At 40.0% G+C, this 20,593-nt stretch overlaps 1 protein-coding gene across 4 annotated transcripts in view; it reads right to left on the bottom strand.

Annotated features, from left to right (window-relative positions):
- Positions 1-641: 641 nt before the first annotated feature.
- The window catches only part of asph (aspartate beta-hydroxylase), a 36,260-nt gene continuing 16,308 nt past the window's right edge, over positions 642-20,593 (bottom strand). For all 4 annotated transcript variants that reach the window (XM_084732375.1, XM_084732374.1, XM_084732376.1 and 1 more), the window contains 7 exons: positions 11,739-11,822; positions 10,302-10,382; positions 9,532-9,656; positions 9,224-9,295; positions 7,332-7,832; positions 5,469-5,514; positions 642-3,457 (listed from right to left, as the gene is read on the bottom strand). In XM_084732375.1, coding sequence (XP_084588501.1) covers positions 3,450-3,457; positions 5,469-5,514; positions 7,332-7,832; positions 9,224-9,295; positions 9,532-9,656; positions 10,302-10,382; positions 11,739-11,822 — 917 coding nt within the window. In that variant the 3' untranslated portion in view covers positions 642-3,449. The remainder of the gene's footprint in view (positions 3,458-5,468; positions 5,515-7,331; positions 7,833-9,223; positions 9,296-9,531; positions 9,657-10,301; positions 10,383-11,738; positions 11,823-20,593) is intronic.

The raw sequence follows: 20,593 nt of genomic DNA, 5'->3' as shown, positions 1-20,593 counted from the left end.
GAAGTGGATGCCTTTTTAGGATTTTAATGTGGAAATCACAGTTGGTTTGGCTCTTTTTATTTCAAACAGGAACCTTTTTATTTTGCATTTGGGTTGGCAAAAACAGCTTGGTCAATGTAAACTGAATTGGTCAATATAACAATACACTTATGACAGCCCAGGAATTGTTTTAGTGAAAATCAATTAAATAGACAATTATAAGAAATGGATTTCTCGCTCAAAATTGTTTTTTTTACATGTGCAATGTCCTAAAGTCCCACTCTGAATTTATCTTAACATGACATTTCACACTTGTAGGTTGTATCATTTGACACATTTTCAACATGATTTTATTATAAAATAAGGAACAACATATTTAGTAATTAGATTGTTTCACTAAGGTAAATATATAGGGTTCATTAAGACATTGAAGCATGATTATACACACACATGTCTAGAGGGGATCTTTAATTATAATTAATTAGAAGCAGCTTCTGTAAACATCTTTATTTGTACCACCTTTTTCAGCCGAGCCTCATCTGGAGGATCTGGTACCTTTGTTGCTGTGACATTAGGGAATTGCACGTTGGTCTTTAGCAGAAATGTGTGGCATGGGAACCACACACACAAATGATATGAATGAAAAACACTTGGAATCTGTGTGTTGTCCCAATCCTTTTATTGCAGCAACAGATCATTTACAGAAAACTGACACTTCAGATCTCTTTACACAATCCATCATTACTTCACAATAATTTAATGACCATTGTCGGCGTCTACAGGACAGAGTTCCATCTGCAGACAACACAGAGGCAAAGAGACGGGCAGTTTTTAACCAGCAACTTTATTTCCCCAGAATCCTGTGGAGCTCAGTCCACTGTCTCCAGCTGACGCTGTCGGTTAATAACTGCCACCTTCTTTGTCTGGGAGCAAAACTGTCCAAGTCATCACAATCCGTTCCAGCATGTATATGATTCTGATCAGAGATTAGCAATGAAAAACATAAAAATCTGTTTGTCCGGGTTGCTGCAGCATGTTTGTGCTCTGCAGTTGGAATTTTATTGCTCTTCCTTTTGTATTCTTAGAGAATGAAGTGTGTCCTGAAGTAGCACAGCCCCTTAAACCTGCCTGTCACAAAACAGCTTATGGCTTTGTAAAAAGCTTTTAAAGCATTTTCAGAAAATTAAAGTTTTTTTTTTTATTATTTCTCCAAGTTAAGTCCTTTTTAAAAATGTTCCTTTTAAAAATCTAGAAGCTCTCTCTTGGTAAAGATTGTAATCTTCAATGTTAAAAAGGTTTTACAGTTCACATTGACTTACAAAGTGTTAGGAAGTAGAAAAGACCAGCTAGTGTTACAGAAAAAAAGACGAGACATCCTACAAAAAGGACTACTGCGCACCACACCACTGGAATGTGTTGCATCCCTAAAAACAAACATTCGGGTAGTTACAGTATGTGAGGAGGACTAGAGACACAAAGTGGGACTGTGGCACTAAATTTTAAAAATGAGGAATGTTTTACTGAAGTCTTTCTCTTCTTCATCTTATACTAGTGTTGTGTTGTAGTGATCTACATATTGTGTTGTCAGTTATTATAAGAGAAATGTTATCCACAGTGCTGCACCCATTGTCCCACATTGTCTCAAAACTATCTTCATGTCACATGTAATACAACAGGGACACAAAGGAGGTTTACCTGCAGATCTGGCCTTCAAAATAAGATACAAAACACTCTGATTTGGCTTTCTTAATTACACAATTTTTGTTGTGTGATGGACTGATGTGTAAGATGATGTTTTATTCTCTGCAGGAGCCCTGCTACCATGGACTAAAAAAAACACACCAAGACAAATTCTGATGTCAAAAGAAAAAGGGAACAGTGACTAAAGAAACGTGTCAGTTTCCCTTTAAGTAAATAAAACACACAACTAGGAGTTTTTCAGCAGAGAGAATGAGGCAGTGAGGTTTCGCCACTGAAGATTTCGGTTCATTTAACTGGTGTCAGTCAGCTGGTTGTGGCTGACTTCCACAGGAATATATCACCCGATCTATGTAACCCTCTGTGAGTCAGAGAAACCATCTTTTACACTGAAACCAACAAAGTATCATGTGGCTCACGTAGGGTTAAACTGCTTCAGGAGAACCATCCTGTCTGAATCAGCTGGTGTGTTTGAAACAAAAAGGAATCTTTACACCACAGTGTGACAGCTCTGCACTGTCCACAGTGTCCGAATTTACATCACAGTTTAAACTTTACAGAGCTGAAGTTTTAAGTCACAACTTCAGTTCAAACTCGTCTAGTTAGGTGGTAACCGTATCTGAAAATGACAACAGAAGAACAGCTAGGAACCTACAGAACACACACACACACACACACACACACACACACGGAGGTAAAGGTAGTTAGAGAACAAGGAAGAAGAAAAACCAGAAGAAAAAAAAAGTCAAACACAGTCTCAAACACTACGTCATGATATCTAACGGCTCACAGAAAGGGTTAATTAGCAAAAGGGATTCATCAACACACAAGCACACACTTTCATCATGGGGGTACATGGGGAATACATCCGCACACGCTCGCACACACACTCACACACACAAGCTTTTTCCTCTGGATTCACGTGCTAGCATATGGCTCATCCTGGAGTCGATGCATACTGAGTGGTAAATAGACTGACGGGGGGAGGGAGGGTCGGGGGGAGGAGGGTCACAGACAGAATCATCTACAACACTGTGACGAGAACTTAAATTTACACTCGGACAGAGGGGCAGAAAATGACATTTTCAGTTGAATTACTTCACTTTAAAGATTTTTTGTTACCTCCATCGAGCTGATCTTCATCAGCAGGAGGGAGTTGGGAAACATCAGCTCAGAGTGGAGACATTCTGCAGTGTTCAGAGCAAGTTTTTTTGTTTTTGTTGCACCAGCTGAGGTTTCAATCCATGACATCGAAGACCTCGCTGAATAGACCAGAGTCTTCTAACTGAATGATGGCTCAGTTATGAACTTTGGCTTCAGTTTCCTTGGCAACAGAATTTAGCTCCAGGAAGCCAAACTACATCACTGAGAGACTGACTGCAAGTAGAGCACAGACTTCACCTGGCCTGACCGTGCGGCCACAGTCACACAGACCTAAACTGCCCTGAACAAAAAAGGAAATTGGTGCTCTACTTAAGAAGGATGGTAATCAGAGACTCAAAGACGGTAAAAAACAGGAGTACCATATTAGTAAACAATTCATCCATCATCTCACACATTTATACCAGAAGGAAAATTAAAAGGAAGGTGTGAAAACACAGGAAGGGGGAGGGGAGACAGATGGGAGGGGGGAGAGAAGCGACTGTTGTCATAACGACTCAATCGACTCTCTGGAGGTGGAAGAGGTGCATCATCTCTCTGAGCGTGCTCAAATGGTGCTGATGCAACATCAGTGGGTCCCTGCTCCGTCACCACGACGACCACGGCAGCCTCTACGTTTCTATGGGAGACACAAACAGGATGAGGGTTAGACTTCATATGTGTGAGGTGTATTTGATCACATTTTATTGTGTGATTAAGTTTCATTACACAGTTCCTGTATAAGTTGTCCCCAAGTAGAGTTTGTTTGAATGTCTGGTTGTCTGGTGACTGTACTTCTGCACATGATGTGCAGAAGTACAGTTTTCCTTGCAGGGTTCCCTGAAGTCAAATTAATGCACATTTTCAAGGTGCATTTTTAAGCTTTTAAGCACATTTCAGCTGTGATAGATGACATTTATATACATATATATGCTGATAATATTTAAATCAGATGTTATTGTGCTATAAACAAGCAAAATTGTGTCTCATGACAGAATTCTAAAGGAAGGAGACAAATTGGAGGAAAACAAAAGTTCATTTTTCAAAATGTGACACCTGTCTGTAAGTGAACTTGGCATCCAAGCTGCAACTATTTTGATATTTGATTTGTCTGTGTGAGCGTTTTTTTTTTGTGACTATTTTCTAGTTTCTTTACTCCTTTCTGACAGTAAACTGACTAACTTTGGATTCTGGACAAAGCAAGACATTTGAGGATATCATCTTGGACTTCTCGACCGATTAATTGCCGATGAAAATTGCAAGTTACAGGAAAGACTTCATTTGGTGACTGTGACAGGATTAATTAATTGATCAATTGCTTTGAATTATTTAAGAAAAAAGTCTAAATCCTCAGATTTTAGCTGTTGTGAAAGTAATGCAATTACAATTTCAAGAACTTCATCCAAAATCCAAACCCTTCTCAAACCTTCAAAAGACTACATTGTGTAATAAAGGACTTTTCTCCTTTGATTCCACACGTCTAAAGTGGGTTTTTCTATATTACTGAAGCTACTATAGCAGAAGAAAAAGTGGATTCTGTTCTTAGAGAACATGTGGAAAAAGTTTCTTCACAAGCTTTCTAGAAACAAAAAGAACAGATAATGTGTTCAAAGCCAAAGTGCAGCTGACTATCAGTTCCACGTTGACAGCTTTGACTTCAGATAACAGACATTCTCCAGCTGACAGCTGCTCTGGCCTTGTGCCACCATCCTTTTATTACATAATGTTTCATAAGAGTCCATCTGTAAGCCAGAATACGCGTGGGAGCAGAGCTTCTAACACTGACACAGGGTTTCTGTAGGTTTCAACAAGTTAAACTTAAGACTTAAGAAAACTGTTAATGTAATTTAATATGCATTTCACATCCATACTGTCACAAAAGTACAGGCACAGCTTGCATTAAGTTTACTGGTGAAATGTTTGTTCCTTTTTGTAGTTGTGTCAGTGTGATTGATACAACTTTTCACCAAAACACATTTTAAAAGCAATTTAGTTAAGCCCAATTTGATAAAAGTAACCATAACTTCATAAATCAACATTCAGGACCTGTGAAAAATACTACTTAAGACATTTTAAGGTCTAAAATTCAGATTATTGGATTTCAGACTTCTTACAGACCTGCAGAAAACCCTGCAATACAAATGTACACACAACCATTACATTTGACTATGTTCATTAAGCTGCTTACATTAAAAAAAAAAAGGCTCTTAATCAATTAGTCCATCCGCAGGAAATAAACTGTCAAGTACTCTGATAATCAAATAATTGTTAGTCATTTTTTAAGCAAAAATACTGAAACATTCTGTTGTTTAACTTCTCAAAATGCAAAGATTTGATACTTTTTAATTAAAAAAAAAAACAAAAAAACATTGTAACCCGAGTATCTCTGGATTTCACCAATGATACTAATTAAGGTCCAGTTCTATTTAGTGTAGCCGAGTCTTTCCAGTGAGCCATCATACACAATAGCAGCACCCTGACTCTGACTGACCCAGAGAGAACAGGACCTTAATTTCCATATTGTTGGTTAATTGTTAGGCAGCTTAGTGTAGACTGGAGGCCAAGTTTTAGTCAGATGGGTGTGGGTGTATTCTATGGTTTTATTCTGTAGAAGTTGTCATTATGACCATTGACATGCATGAAAAGTTTACCTGTGGGCTCATCCTGAATCTGTTCCTCTGTCTCAGCAAATTCTGCCACTGCAAAGACAAGCACACATCCACAAGTAAGACCACAAGATCTTAAAAATATCAGAGTGATATCACCTCACAAAGCTTTTGCCCCCACTAAATATACAGTACAGGTCTTTAGATGTGTGTACTCACCCTCTTCTGCTGCCTCCTCTGCCTCCTGTGCTACTTCTTCTTCTGTCTCTGTGACTGTAGAACAAAAATACATTTGAAATCATGAACAACAGTGTGCTACCAAACACACAATCAGTTCAGCAGTGGTACAACACTGACCAATACTTCATGCTTACAGCTTGGCACACACTATGTTAAGTGACTGCAGATTTATTTGAACACTTTAAACCCTTCACCATATTATATTAAGAATGGGAGAACAATAAAGTATCATTACCTGAACAATGCTACTAGCACACAATATAGTGTGTACTGAGAGCAAAGCTTGTCATTGGCCCTCATAAAATGAGTCATCTGCCCTGATGGTTCAGTTATCAGTGCTGATAAAGCTAATTAATCCAATAATGGACAGGCTCTGTATCAGGCAGAAGTGGAAGCTGGTCTGTTAATGGTAGAAATTGATTCACTCATTACCAAGAATCTGTGCACCATGGTGGTCAGTGAATATACACCAGACAGCTGCAGTCCTGCTTTGATCATGGGTAAAGGAAAAATCAAAGAGCTGAAAAGAAACTGCATCAAATAGCCAAAAGCATCTTCCACTAGATCCCAGTCCGTCTAAAGTTGCTGACAAACTGATGCCACGAACAAAGACTGGAGACAGGTGGAAAGCTTTCGCTTGGTTCTGCAAAACGGGAACAAAATCCTCCTACCAGCACCTCTAAAGCTACTTTATGAACACATTACATCTCATTTGTTTAATCTGGATGAGAACCAAAGTGTAAAAACAACATTTTTTTTCATTTTATGGTGGAGTTATCAGACTAGTTTTTGGCTCTGAGCAGTTGCCAGGCAAGTTACTGGTCTCAACCAAAAGACAGTCCAGTTTAATCTGTTGTTTGTACAAATTAAACAAACTAGATATAATGTGTTAATTAGTCTGCTTTGAAGATGGTAGTAGACTGATTTGTCACAAGTTGACAGAGCCAGACTAGCCGTCTGTTTTTTGTGCTAAGCTAAGCACCTCCTGGCTGTAACTTCATATTTAAGAGTATGGCACCAATTTGACACTGCAGCAGTGGAATCAGATGGTCATCTTTATTCCACATGTTCTTCCTTGTTAAGATCTGGGCGTGTTATGCCAGTAGAATCTAAAGTAGCTTTGAGATGCTAGCATCAAGAAGTGGGCTCCCAAGGTGTTGCAAACTCACTTCTGTCCAACTCCACTCCATCCCCAGATTTAATTTATGTTTAAACTTGTTTCTTGAGGGACACTAACTCAAGTGACATCACTTGAGGACATTACAAACACCTGGAGACACTAAAGGCTTTGTACAACTTTTTTTGTGTGTACAAACAGTCTTCTCTGTTAACAGGAAGAGTGACGTCAACCTACTCAGCACTCTGCCAGACCGTGAATACGCATCTCTCTCAAAATGTTGAACAATTTGTTTCAGCTCAGTGGCAGTTTTTTTTTTTTTTTTGTATAGTTCATCTTTGTACTTGTATCCTTTCATATTTACCTGGTACTGTTTGCTCCTCCTCTACTTCTTCTTCTGGAGTTGCCTCTGTGTCTGCTGCCTCCTCTGCAGGAGCTGCCTCCTCCTCTTCTGCAGGCTCCTCAGCGGGTTCGTCTGAAGGTGCTGCCTCCTCCTCTGCCGCTACCTCCTCAACAGCTTCTTCTGAAGGTGCTGCCTCTTCTTCTGCTGCTACCTCTTCTTCTGCTTCTTCTGCTGGAGCTGCCTCCTCTGCAGCGGGTTCCTCAGCGGGCTCCTCGGCGGGTTCCTCAGCGGGTTCCTCAGCGGGTTCCTCGGCGGGTTCCTCAGCAGGAGCTACCTCCTCTGTTTCTGCTACCTCCTCAACAGCCTCTTCTGCAGGTGCTGCCTCCTCCTCAGCGGCCTCCTCAGCAGGTTCCTCTGCAGGAGCGGCCTCTTCTGAAGGTGCTGCCTCCTCTTCAGCAGCCTCCTCCTCAACAGCTTCCTCTGCGGGTGCGGCCTCCTCGACAGCTTCCTCCGCAGGAGCGTTCTCTTCCGCTGCCTCCTCTACTGCAGCAGGTTCCTCCACGGCCTCATCGGCAGCCTCCTCCTCCACAGCCTGCTCTGTCGCCACCTCCTCCACAGCCTCTTCAGCTGCTGCCTCCTCTGCAGGCTGGTCTGCTGCCATCTCCTCTGCCACCTCCTCAGCTGCTGGCTCCTCTTCAACTGGAGCAGCCTGAATGAAATAACATTTTCAGGTGTTATAAAAAGATACGACTTTCACCATTTTTATTCACTGGTAAAAACAGGAATGGATATATCAGACAAAATAAGAGGTAACCATTTTTCCTGCTTGCATGAGAAAAGTTTACTGTAATTCCTGTATGTTTACTTGTTTTTCATGACCTCCATTAACATTTTTTCAGTAAAAATCCAGACAGGGGTGTGGTGATTCAGTACCCTGTGCCTCTACCCTTTGACTGAACAGGCCCTGTCTGGTTTGGGCAGCTTTTCTGCTAATGAGCTCCGTCTCTGATTGGCAGCCACAGTGGAGGACAGTCAAGTTCCAGCTGACCGATTTCAGACAATTCAGGAGTCTACAGAAAGAGACTGGGGCAAAAATGTCTGTGGTCTGTTTATTCAGACAAAATGTGAGTGACATGAATTGACCTTTCACTGTCATTATTTTACACCCAACACAAACAGAAATACTACATCTGCAGGCAGGTATAGCAGCAGTTATTATAGTTTTATATATTTTTATAAAGTATTTAGTTCAGCTGTTTGATTAGTTTTGGTTTATGTATTTTTTTTTATTTGAGTACGAGTTTATTTTTTAATTATAATACAGGGTTTATTTGTTACCTATAAGATTTAAGACATTTCAAATAGGTATTACAACACAAACAACACTTGGTGAAGGCAACAGACTCACTGTCAAATTTGTCAACACAACAAGCACGATGAGGCACTGGTGCATGTTTAACTGGGATGTCTACATGACTAAGACTTAAAACATTTCCCTGATATTTTTTTATTCTGTTTGAGTTAATATTGTATATTTAGAAAAACTATTTTCATTTTTTTAAGTCTATTTTTTAGTGTCATTTCAACTGAGTAAAATATTTTTTCACATCTAGTTTTGGTTTAGTTTCAGTTAACTAAAATAAGTTAGGTGTGTTAGTAGTGTCGGTATTTAAAAAAACTATGTTATTGCACATTTATTAATTTTATCTTAAATCAGTAGTTGTTAAATAAGTGAAAGGTGAAAATGTGCAGTATATGAAGCAGTACTGACAACTCCAGCTGCAAATTCCTGTTATCATTACTTTCCATTCTTCTTTTATTGCTACACACAGTAAGTAGCCAGAACAGTTTGAAAGGGGGCTTCACACAAAAACACACTTAAGAACTAAAACAGCTTGTACGGAATAAAGGCAGACTGGCTAGGAAATGTTGATTGTTGATTAGTATTTCTGTGGTCACTGATCTGAGATTATTCTTATCTTTCTACAACCTGCATCTGACGAGACACCAGGATAAAGACATTTCAGTTTGTCACTGTAGTGGAGTGTATGTGAAACCATTATGCAATTATGATGCAATGCACAGTAACAAACTACAAACCTCCTCCACAGGTGCTTCCTCTTCCACAGCAGGAGCCTCCTCCTCCAGCACCTCTGGTTCCTCCTCAATCACCTGAAAACAAATAGACCGCATAAATTTCATAAACAGGTTCATATTTGTATAAGTGCAAGTTTATAACCGATTCCCATCAGGCCTAAGTGTTTCACTAATTAATTAAATATTAAGCTTCTTGTGTACATTTGATTTTGATAATTTTCTGCAGAGGTTTTAGAAAAGGATCAAGATTGAAAGAACTTTCAAAAAAAGGATTCAGTTCCACTGATGGTTTCAACCCGGCCTGTACCAACCTCAGCAGTCTCCACAGGCTCGGGCTCAGGCTCGGGCTCAGGTTCAGGCTCAGGCTCGGGCTCAGGCTCTGGTTCAGGCTCGGCTGGGACCACTTCAGGCTCAGCTGCTACCTCAGGTTCAGGCTCTAGAGGGAGAAGGGAAGAGCTGTTCAGATTCTCCTTCACACACCACACCACACCAAAGCTTGGCAATATGACGGAGTGTTTTGCATGGTCCATCCTGCAGGAGGCAGTTTACGCCAAGCCTTGTGGTGTGGAGAGTCCTGTAGGTGACAATTTGAGGCATTCTCACAGCAAATATGCTTGCTTTTGTACTCAACATCTTGAACATCTTCATATTTTTAAATTTGCAATGTAGCACAAGCACACTTAACATCAGGTTGTCAGTGAAGTACTTCTAGTGTTCTTAAAGATGACATGACAGAACTAGACAGCATTCAGTATGAACAATATCATCAAGGCACTCAGAATAGGTCAGCTGTGATGAAGGGCAAATTAGAACATTCATTCAGTCCAATAAACCAACAAGATGAGACTGAAATGACTTCAAATATCCAGCAGTGCTACACAACACGAGTTTTCATATTTAACAATAAGTGGGTCTTAAATATTCACATCTTCCAGCTGTACTGTAGTGTAACCAGGCATTTGAATGTGACAAATCTAATTTGTCTCTGCATTTATTAACCGTCTGCCTGCGCTGATGAACACCAGTTTGCTTTATTGTCACACACACACACACACACACACACACACACACACGCACGCACCTGGTGGGGGTGCAGAGGTGTCCTCTGCTACTGCAGCTTCAATCACCTCCTCCACAGGCACAGGTTCAGGCTCAGCAACAGCTGCAGAGGAAGGTGGAAGATGTTGAAGGAAATATAAAATATTCTTTGGAATGAATATGTTTCTTTTTTTTTTTTTAATTCAAAATGTACCTTAATGTTTTCTGGCCAAGCAGATTATTAAACACATTCAACTTTGAGGACTAGACAGCATGTTACACAGTCCACTGTTCTACATTCATTTATTGCAGCTACATCAAACACTTTGGCTTTAATTTTGCATTCACTTTATTTTGGTTTTAATTTCTCTTATTAAAACTCTTAAGAAAACATTTTTCCATGTCTAACCTCAACCAAAAGACTTTCCTCACAGAAGACATTTTGCCAAAAACACGTGTAAATGATAAGATCAAGCATTCCAGTTACGTCTTTCAGTTTCTTGGTCTTAGTGTTATGGAAGCAATTTCAAAACAACAGAGTCATTAATATTTTAACTTACATTATGTGCCTTTTCTCCAATGACACTTCCAATGTAATGCTAAAACAATATGTGAGGGAGGTTCATTTTGGTTCAATTTTTGTCAACTTCCTATGGTTGTTTTTGTATTTTTATGTGCAAGAAAAATGGCACCTATGATATACATCACTCATTACTACAGAACAGTTCAAAGTCATAAAAGATTGTTTTTCTATTTATACGCACAAATGGAGCAAAAAAATAAAAAATAAAAAGAATAGAAAATCTTTTTGCATGTAAAGAGATTTTTTTTCAACTGTTTACTAACTGAACTTTAACCTGTTCCTTTATACGTCATTATAAATCACTTAGAATAATTACTCAAAAGTTTTAGAAATGTCTCCAAAATATTATGGTATGTGTAAATATGTGCAAATGAACGTGCGACAAACTCTATCAGCACCTTCAACTGGTTTTCTCCGCTTGTCTCTACCTGATAGTTACTTTACTATAAATAAAACATGATCAGTGTATTCACTGATAAATAGACTTGAGGAGTTCAGTAATTACTGTTTGCTAAGGACTGATGTGGTCAACTTTTCCATCAGTCTCAACTTTTGTCTTTAAACATTTGGAGTACACAAACAAGGTTTAATGTGACAGTCATAACCATGTTAGCTTGCCCACTTTTTAGCTAGTCCTACATTCCAATGATTATTTGAGGACAGCTAATGGAAGGAGAGAAGTTGTTTACAGTACACATGAAGTCTTTAACCTGAAGGCACAGGGTGAGGTTTTGGTATTCATGCAGTTTACTGATAACACCACTGACTGATGGGCCCAATGACACTGTAGAAATCTGTCACCATACAACAACCGTGTTCCCTTTTCTCTCAGTATGTTCCTGTGACTGGAGGTAAAGTGTGTTTATGATATATGTGTATTTTGAACACGTGTAATACCTTCTGGTGTCGGTTCAGGAGTCTCCACTGGGGCAGCGGCTTCTTCATGACGGGCAGTGACGACAACGACCTTCTCTTTCAGTCCTATATGAGATGATGCACATGTTGTTGGCAGGGGACATTTGTATGTGCACAGTGCAGACACAGGATGTGTATTTTGTTGTGTGTATAGAGACCTTAACTGAGCACATGTGGAAAATTATCAGCCCATGTTTAAGGACTGGAATTTTAAATGTGTCAGGTTTAAGGATGCCATACACAAATTAATGATGATGCAATATATAAAAATAATCTAGCTGGAAAGTGGGACATACATGTGATGCACAGCACATTAATTTCTACAGGATTTTGTAAGAAGAAAAAAATGTGCTATATATATTGGCAACATCTTTCACATGAATCAGCAATTCTAAACCATCTCAAAAAAGGCATGGGTTTTCTTTTGCTGACTGAAGTGTGTAACACACAGTATTGTCATTATCAGACAAACATTTGTGTTACACTGCAACACATTTTTAGGTTTTTTGTTTTCAAATGAACTGTCATAACTGCAGTGTAATGTGTTAACGGGTAACCTTTTTTTTGCAAAGGTCTAAATTTGATGTTGGTGCGAGGTCAAAGATTCACAGAATGATGATTTCTGTATGTCTTCCTGACACACAAGTTCTAGTGGAAGCGCAGACAGAGGATGAGCTTTCTCATGCCAAGAAAGAGGCAGTAACGTGGAACCAGAAACTTTATTGACAAAAGAAAATAACATGACAGTGGAACACAAATCTCCTTCAATTGAGAAAAACTAATCTTATGGAGAAATTGATTGGTTAGATACTCTTAATGTTTTCAATCTAGACATCTAAACATGATCATGAAGGCTAAAGTACATCACACTCGATAAACACTTAAGCGTATCTTACAGTGCTTTTTCTGACCCCTGCAGGTTTAATACTACCCTTTCCCATTACTTCCATCCTTCTCAATCACACCAGTCTTCCATCAGCAAAAGTATAGAGACTACGAAACGATGGAGGGTGTTGGCAAAATCTATACCAATGATTCCCTATTTTAGTTAGTCCACAACCCAAAAGCGTGGCCAATCTCTTGCACAGCACTTTCCTAGCACCGTGAGTAAGCTATGTGCCAATTTTTTTTAGACCACTGCAGTCACCTTAGTCTCTTTTGCTAGTAGCATGGACACAGAAGTGGCTAAAAAAAATTGCTAAAAGGTATTTGCGACAGAAAAATGTTAAATTTCCTACACCTAACAAGCCAGTCTAGATGGAAAATTACTTTTCAGTTAAGATGCTCTAATATCATTTATTCCTTCCCAGTACCTATTCTGATGCCAGAACTTTGAGTATAGACAAGTGCTGAGCTGATAAGGGTGTCTGGACCACTGGGAAGTAGCACAGTCCCAGCTAATAAATGACATGATATCAGATTGGTGCATGGATTTGCATACTTGCCAATACTCCATCCAGCCATTTAGGCTATATCGGAGCCATTTCTGATACCGGTATCGAAATAACTCAGTAGAACGGTTTTATTACCCTGTTACTACAGTACTTTAATTTGTTGGATGAAAACTTTATTACACATTATTTTAGTTTGTGAAATAAGATTCAGTAGGTGATGAAGCCTGAGGAGGACGTGGACCATATGATAACCATTCCATCCATTACAGAGGCCAAAAATGTCAAGATATAATTTTTAATCTTGCAACAAGTGTATTGCTTATAAGAGACCTGAGTTTGGTGCAGAATCTAAAATAATTTTTTTGATGCATTAATTTGTGAAATATATATAAAAAAATGTTTTTCTACAAATTCCTTTATACCTTCATTTGACAATAAGTCAGACTTCAACTATTCCACTGAATGTTGCCTAAACACACTCAGCAGTATGAGGACTTTGCTAAAAACACTTTTAAATCAGAAGATCAGCTCATGATGGTTTTTGATACTTGGTGTGACTGACACATTTTGTCAGCACCAAAAAGGCGATTGATGCCCTGACATTAAAAACAGCCAACACTGGTTTCTTATGGGTTGAAACTTCTAAAAAATTATAATCTCTGACCTCATTTCCTGCCTCCTCTGTCAGATTTCTTTCTTTTTTCTTTAGCAGACCCTTTCCCTCTCCCCTTGTCCTCCTGCCGTGCCATCTTTCCCTCCCCCTCCACCTTTTTCTCGGACTTCTCCTCTTTCTCTCCTCCCTTCTTTGATTTCTTCTCCCCTTCCTTCTCGTCCTTGCTCTCTTCCTTTTCCTCATCCAGTTGCTTTTCCTTCCTTAGTTTCTCCAGAGCCTTCTCCATCTCTTCTTTTTCCATTTTTTCCTCTTCCTCTTTCAGCCTGGTGGCCACTCTTTCCTTCACTCGGGCCGATATTTCCTTCCTCCCCAGCTCCAGCTCCTTCTCCTCCTCCTCTTTGGCCAGGAGCTCTCTGACCTCAGCTAGAGCCAGCTTGGCGAGCTTCTTGGCCTCCACACGTTCGTGGATGATGGCCAGTTGCTGCTTTAGAGCCTCCCGGAGTTTCCAGCCCGCATCCTTGGTTGGAGAAGTTTCTAGGATGGATGAGCAATAACACTGTTTGGCGTTTCACCACGCGTAAAATGAGTTATAGGACCGTGCTCAAATTCACTCTGTTATTAGACATAACCACGAATTCAGGCAAGCGCGTGCATGTCTGTGGATGAATTGGGACCGTAACCACAGCTAGGCCAGTTCCATGCCATACTACTTACTTTCTTCTCCAATTAGTCTGTAGACTTTGTATTGGTATGTTATAGTCAATTTAAAATGGTATAAAACAACATTAAACAGGATTTACACCAATTTATAAAATATTTACTCAAATGAAGGTAAAGGTACTGCAGTACTACTCAGGTTTAATGGTTTTACTTGCACAAAAACCACTTCAACATTGATTTTTTTTTAACTTGCTCTGTTGGGAAAGTGGGTCACAAGTGTATTTGCCCAAAATCAATTTTTACTTTTATACCACTTGCCCAGTTAGACATTGCCAGACTTACTAGCCCAACATGACAATTTCCTTGCCCCAGGCATGTGGGCAATCCTTATTGCTGAGCCCTGAAAACAGAATTATACCAAAAATCTTTAAATCACTGCAAATCAACCCTTTCAAAACAGGTTAACAACCAAGTTAAAACCAGAAGGGGTTTTATTGGTTTATCAACACTCAGTTGGATCTTAGACCACAAAGAGTTGTGAGTAGTTGAAGCATCCATTAGTCCAGCTCACACTGTAACACAGCACAGCTTCATGCATGTGGCTGCAGTACGATACCTTTCTTAGCACCTTTCCTGGCAGCATCTCCAGGTGTTTCATCTGATGTTGCACACAAACAAGACAAAAGTCACAAAACTGAACGTAATATCTTTGTTGTTGTTGTTGTTATTACATACCAAGACCTGATCAGTCTTTCTGCACAACTGTTCCTCGTACTGCTCCATGTACTATTAAATCCACTAGAAATGCTGCACGAAGCTTATCTCTGGGCCAAGCTAAAGCAAATCACACTGGCTTTTTTGACAGTGAGAAACAGTGAACCAGTATGTGCAATACTGGGACTCTGAAACTAGGCAAACTAGTTCATCTTAATATAATGCAGTCATTTTTAACGTTGACGAATGACACATGCAGCGCAGCCAAGTGGAGACGACATAAAGCTGAATCCTGCAGACAAATAATGCTCTCGTCTCCACTGTCACAACATCTACCAAAGCAGGACACCTTTCTACTTTGTAATTATGAAGTGAACTGAGGCAGGAGGAGTGAATGCTCCACTCTGTCCCAGTAACCCAGTAAGCTGTGAGGCAGTGAGCTCAGCACAATCATACTGTATGTGGTACCTCTGGGTCTGCTTCTTTTCCCTTGTCCATGTACTCCAGTCTGCTTAGCTGATGTTTATATAACCACAAACACATAAAGAGAACAGAAGAACTATATAACCTTACCATATGAGCTTAACAGAAAGGAAGTACTCACACACCACATGCAAGCCATAGCAAGAATAAGGTATGGTTCTTTACAATTAACCACCTAATATGCATCAGCTCAGTGACAGTTTAACAATTCACACCATTACCAACTTGTGTGCAAACACTATTAATACTTTGTCACACAGCACATGAACAGTTAAGTTCTTGTTCTCACTGCAGTCAGTGGTGATTAATGACCTCTGAGTTTATCTCAAATCATTTATTTTAAAAATTCTGCAAAACATCTGCAAACAAAAACAGCTCGAAAATAATGTAGAACCAAGTTTTATTTGGAGGGGTTTACAATATTATTGTGACTACACAAATAAGAGTGCATCAGCAATGGTAAGGGCAGCACCCAAAACAAACAAAAATAAAAATGTGGAGGAGAAAGGGCTGTCCTGAATACCATTTTGGGGCCTTCGAAGCTTACTTTGATATTATTGTAAGACAGCAGCCAGAGTGCATGTGGAGGGTTGAGCTTGTGCATTTGTAGACATGGTAGTACAAAAATACTCCCCCATATGGTCCTATCACATACATGAGCCTGGCTTTTATGCACGTAGGTTTTGAAACTAAATGCCATAAAGGGAGCTCCACTTCTCGCTGTAATCAGTCGTGTGTCTTTTTTGGTACGGCTGATGCAATGTCTTCTTCCTCTCTTAAAAACACACAAGGAAAGCCAAAAATTAGGTATTCAAATGCTGATTTGGATACCGATTACAACAGCAATAGTAGAAGCTCGTAAGCATTCCAGTCAGTCCTTAGGTGAGCAATGTGCAAAGTGAGTGTCATTTGGGATTGATTTTATGTTAGAACCAGAACTACAATGAGTCTACAGATTTCCTGTTCCTGTCTAAGAAGGGACAATCAGAGAAAGGTTCCAGACAATAATAAATTTAAAAAATCTGATATTTGAACTGGCAACAAACCATAGACAGTAGGACTGATAAATATATTGCCTGTTTGGTAGGAGCGACTGGAGGCAGAGTAATTTTCAGACTGTACCATGGCCTAAAACTAGTGAGAGGGCCATTGAGTTCAGTTGGTCCTGTATCATTCAGTGTTAGCTGTTTTGCTTCAACAGCATTCATGTGCTGTAGATTCATTCCTCTAAAAAGCCAAGGCTGAAGTCACTCCACCCCAGAGCAGGAGGAACCCGTTTCTAAATCAGGTGTCATTCATGCATTCATAGCAGCAGTAATGAATTGCAGACCTGTTGACACAGGGACACACACCCTGGTCACATTGACAAGACAATACACCTGCAGTTGATTTCAGCTGTCTAAGCTTGTAGCAGCGATTAGTTGATTCAAGTGGAATGAGTCAACACGCCTTGTCTCAGCCCTCTGGGACTACTGCATGCACCATCACACCTTTCTACTGCAGTGGACTCCTCTCTCACCTCTGACCCACAACACAAGCAAACTGGAATGGAATCAAGTTGGACACGAGTGGATTCTACCTGTGCATAGTCACAAACCTGAACCTTGGATTGAAAATAAACACATTTTAGGCTTCATGGCTGACAACTACTGTAGGTGTACAACATTTCTATTATGTTTAAAGGAAAATGAGTAGAATGGAACAGACAACTAACAAAATAAAAAAGTTAAGCTTGATTGCTGCAGAATACACAAAAACCTGAAGGACAGGAAGCACCAACTTGGCTCATTATCTACTCGTGATTAAAAAAAAAGGCAATCCTACAAACCTTCAATGCCATTTATATGAGTTTAAGACCCCAGATCCACCTGGTATTAGCATGCAATCTGTATCCAGACACATTACCTGTATATTATATCAGCATCTGGTCACAGTGCTGTGCTTTTGCACCTCTTATACAACACCATTTCCACTGCATGGTACAGCTTTGCTCAAGTCTACATGATCTTTTTTGGTTTTCTGTAGTCAAAAGTTGGGAGTAGTACCTGGTACTTTTTTGGTAGCTGAGCCAGCACTAAAGGATGCAGTTTAAAAACTGCACACCACTTATTAGTCAGAGAATAATCACTAGAATGATCACTTGAACGACACTGAGCAACGAGAATTGTCTTGCCATTCATAATAAATTTTCTGTTTTTATCAGCAGTCTTCTGTCTTGCTGTATTTATTCATGAAGCAAAGACTGTCTCCTTGCTGTGACAAACCGCAATCCCTTCGATATCCACCGTTTTTCCTGTATTTGTGTTGCATTGAAGATAATGATATGACGATCAGCTAAGAATCCCATCCATTATTGAGGGGATACTATCTGCAGTGGAAAATGAAACCAAGAGAAGTACCTGGTACCAATAACGAGTCGAGTAAAGTCTGACCAAGCTGTACTGCACAGTGGAAACACGCTCAAGAGCTGTCTATCTACAGTACGGTCACACTATGATCAGAATTCAATATGCAGATTAGACTTATTAAATATGTAAGCAATAGCGGCAGACCCATTAAAAAGGACCACTAAGGTGTGCAAGGCGAGGGGCACATCACAGACTGACAAGTCAAGGCATCTGTAGGCTTCATAACTATTTACATTATCAAAGGGTCATGTGTACCCTAAATCTGAAATGAAGTTGCAGATTCATTCATGCAAAACTGGATGTCTGCATAAATGGATAAGTTCACACATAAGGTCTGCACAGACAGTACGTGTGTAATCATAAATTTGGGCATCACGTGGACATCTGTAGAGTCCAAGAGGAATCTAGTTGGCACCTCCAGATGTGGCCTGGATCTTCTGATGGCATTCTAATTGCAATGCTTTCTGGGTGCATTCATGTGTTTTTTTTTCTTATCCGGACAGCATGTTAATACCAGCTAGAAATGTAGTTCAAGACAAAACCAAGAGTCTTAAACTTGACAGAGGTTTAAAAAAGTACAAATTCATGCTTATAGTCCAAGAGTCCAGAGTACATACATTGAGGATCAGTTTTTATGGCATGCAGCAATAAGAAAAGCCAAAACGTCAGAGAAAGGGACAACGGAGCAGCTGTCCAAGTGCAAATCATCTTTGCATTTTGTGTTATTTATTAATGCTGGCTATAGCCAACAGGTTTGTGCCGAAAATAAAGTTAATAGATTCTTTAAAAAAAGTTTACGAGAGCTTCTCAAAGTGTTCCTGAGTATCATATATATACAGTACATATATATCCCAGCACAGGGATCGACATCATGGAAAACCCTTTCAAAAAACGATTTCACTCTCAAGATTCTGCTCATACAAGAATGAAGCTTGTTTGTCAAGTCAACAGTATTTGGGGATTCCAGTAGGTGAAACCTGGGATGGGTGGGGTCCACAACAGGTTAGACTGGAGATACTCATATCCAAAACTACTGGCTGGGTTAAGTTGGCAAAACCTGCCAAGGTAAGCAGAGAAAATACTGTAGGAACAGCTTTCCCAACACTGTAGCTTGGGTTATTGGATGCTGAGACGTTGAAAGCAACTGCATTAGAGGATAACTGGGTTGCTGTAGTTGACCTGAGGCTATTGGTTATGGAGGCCGACTATGACAATCTTTTGCCCCTGATTTCCATCATCTTTCGCTCCTCTTCTTCTGACCCCTCCTTCTTCCTCGTCCTCTTCGTCCTCCTCCTGTGCCTTCACGACTCCTCCTGAGGTACTATGCTCCTCCTCCTCCAGGGACTCCAGGGGGTTTATCAGACCGTACAGGAAAGTGAAGAAACCGTTTAACCAATCAGAGCCGCCCTCCTCCACTTCTTCTAACCAATCCAGAACCTCCGATTCACCCTGACCATCGCCCTCACTGGTCAGGCCTACGCAAACAAGAGGGTGGGGAAGGGATGGAGGCATGGTGGATGGAGGGGGAAGTGTGGGAGCACAACGTGTGGAAGTGAGGGAGATGGAACAGTGTGGGGAAAGGAAGTGGAAGAAACTCAAAAAAGGCAGGAAGAAATAAAGGTGGGATCAAATGGAGAAAAAATGTAATGAAAGAGGGTTAAGAGCAGAGGAGGAAAGAGAAGGAGGGAAAGAAACAAGAGGAGAAGGTAAGAGAAGTTTTAAGCGTAGGTTAGGCAGCGAGGGAACTACTCAGGCTTTATCTTAAGCAGTTGGAGTTGAGCTGTCTACACATGATCAACAACAAAATTACTTTGAGTCAGCTTGAGCCATTATTATTTATAGTTCTTGTTCCAAAATTCATAACCTTATCAATATTGAGCTGAGCTCTTTGCACCGACTCTTGTGCCAAAACATCAGAGTTCAGCTCACTGCTTATCATGTGGAGACAGCCTTAGAATCATAGACAAGAGTTAAGACAGAAAAGAGGAAAACTGGTGCCGAGTTTGCTTTTAAAAAAGCTGAGAAAAGCATAATATGCACACAGTTGCACTTGAAATATGTGCGTTGTTTATGTTCATCTCAACCTCCAACAAATATCAGAAGTGTTGTGCAAGTCTCCTATGTGGTTGAGTTACCATTTATTTTTTGAAATGCATTGAAAAATGCCCAAAAGATGCTGGAGGTAAATACAGAAAAGAGAAGAGAAGCATGACTGAGAATAAAAAAGAAAAGATGGCAAAAAAAAAAAAAACTACAGTATCAGTCCTACAATAGGACAAGCATGCAGATAGGGACCGGACAAAATCCAAATTAACTACACAATATACATTTTTTGTTCCAAAGACAAACACTGTCACTTTAGAAATTATTACCATAATTATTACATAATGGACAAGAAACATGGGAGGGTGTCCTCCTATGCCATCTGAACTGTGGGTTGACACAGCAACAAGCTTGTAAATACACTATTATTATGGTGGAAGGTGAAGAAGCAACAATTTGTTAGCAGACAAAAAGCCAGTCAGCCAGGACACGTTCAACTGTTGAAAGGAGCATTGTGGTGAC

This window comes from Lutjanus erythropterus, chromosome 12 (genome assembly GCF_056507025.1).
Source record: "Lutjanus erythropterus isolate fLutEry1 chromosome 12, fLutEry1.hap2, whole genome shotgun sequence".
Taxonomy (NCBI): Eukaryota; Metazoa; Chordata; class Actinopteri; order Lutjaniformes; family Lutjanidae; genus Lutjanus; species Lutjanus erythropterus.
Note: the sequence above shows the minus strand (reverse complement) of the source record. Positions and strands in the feature narration are given on the sequence as shown.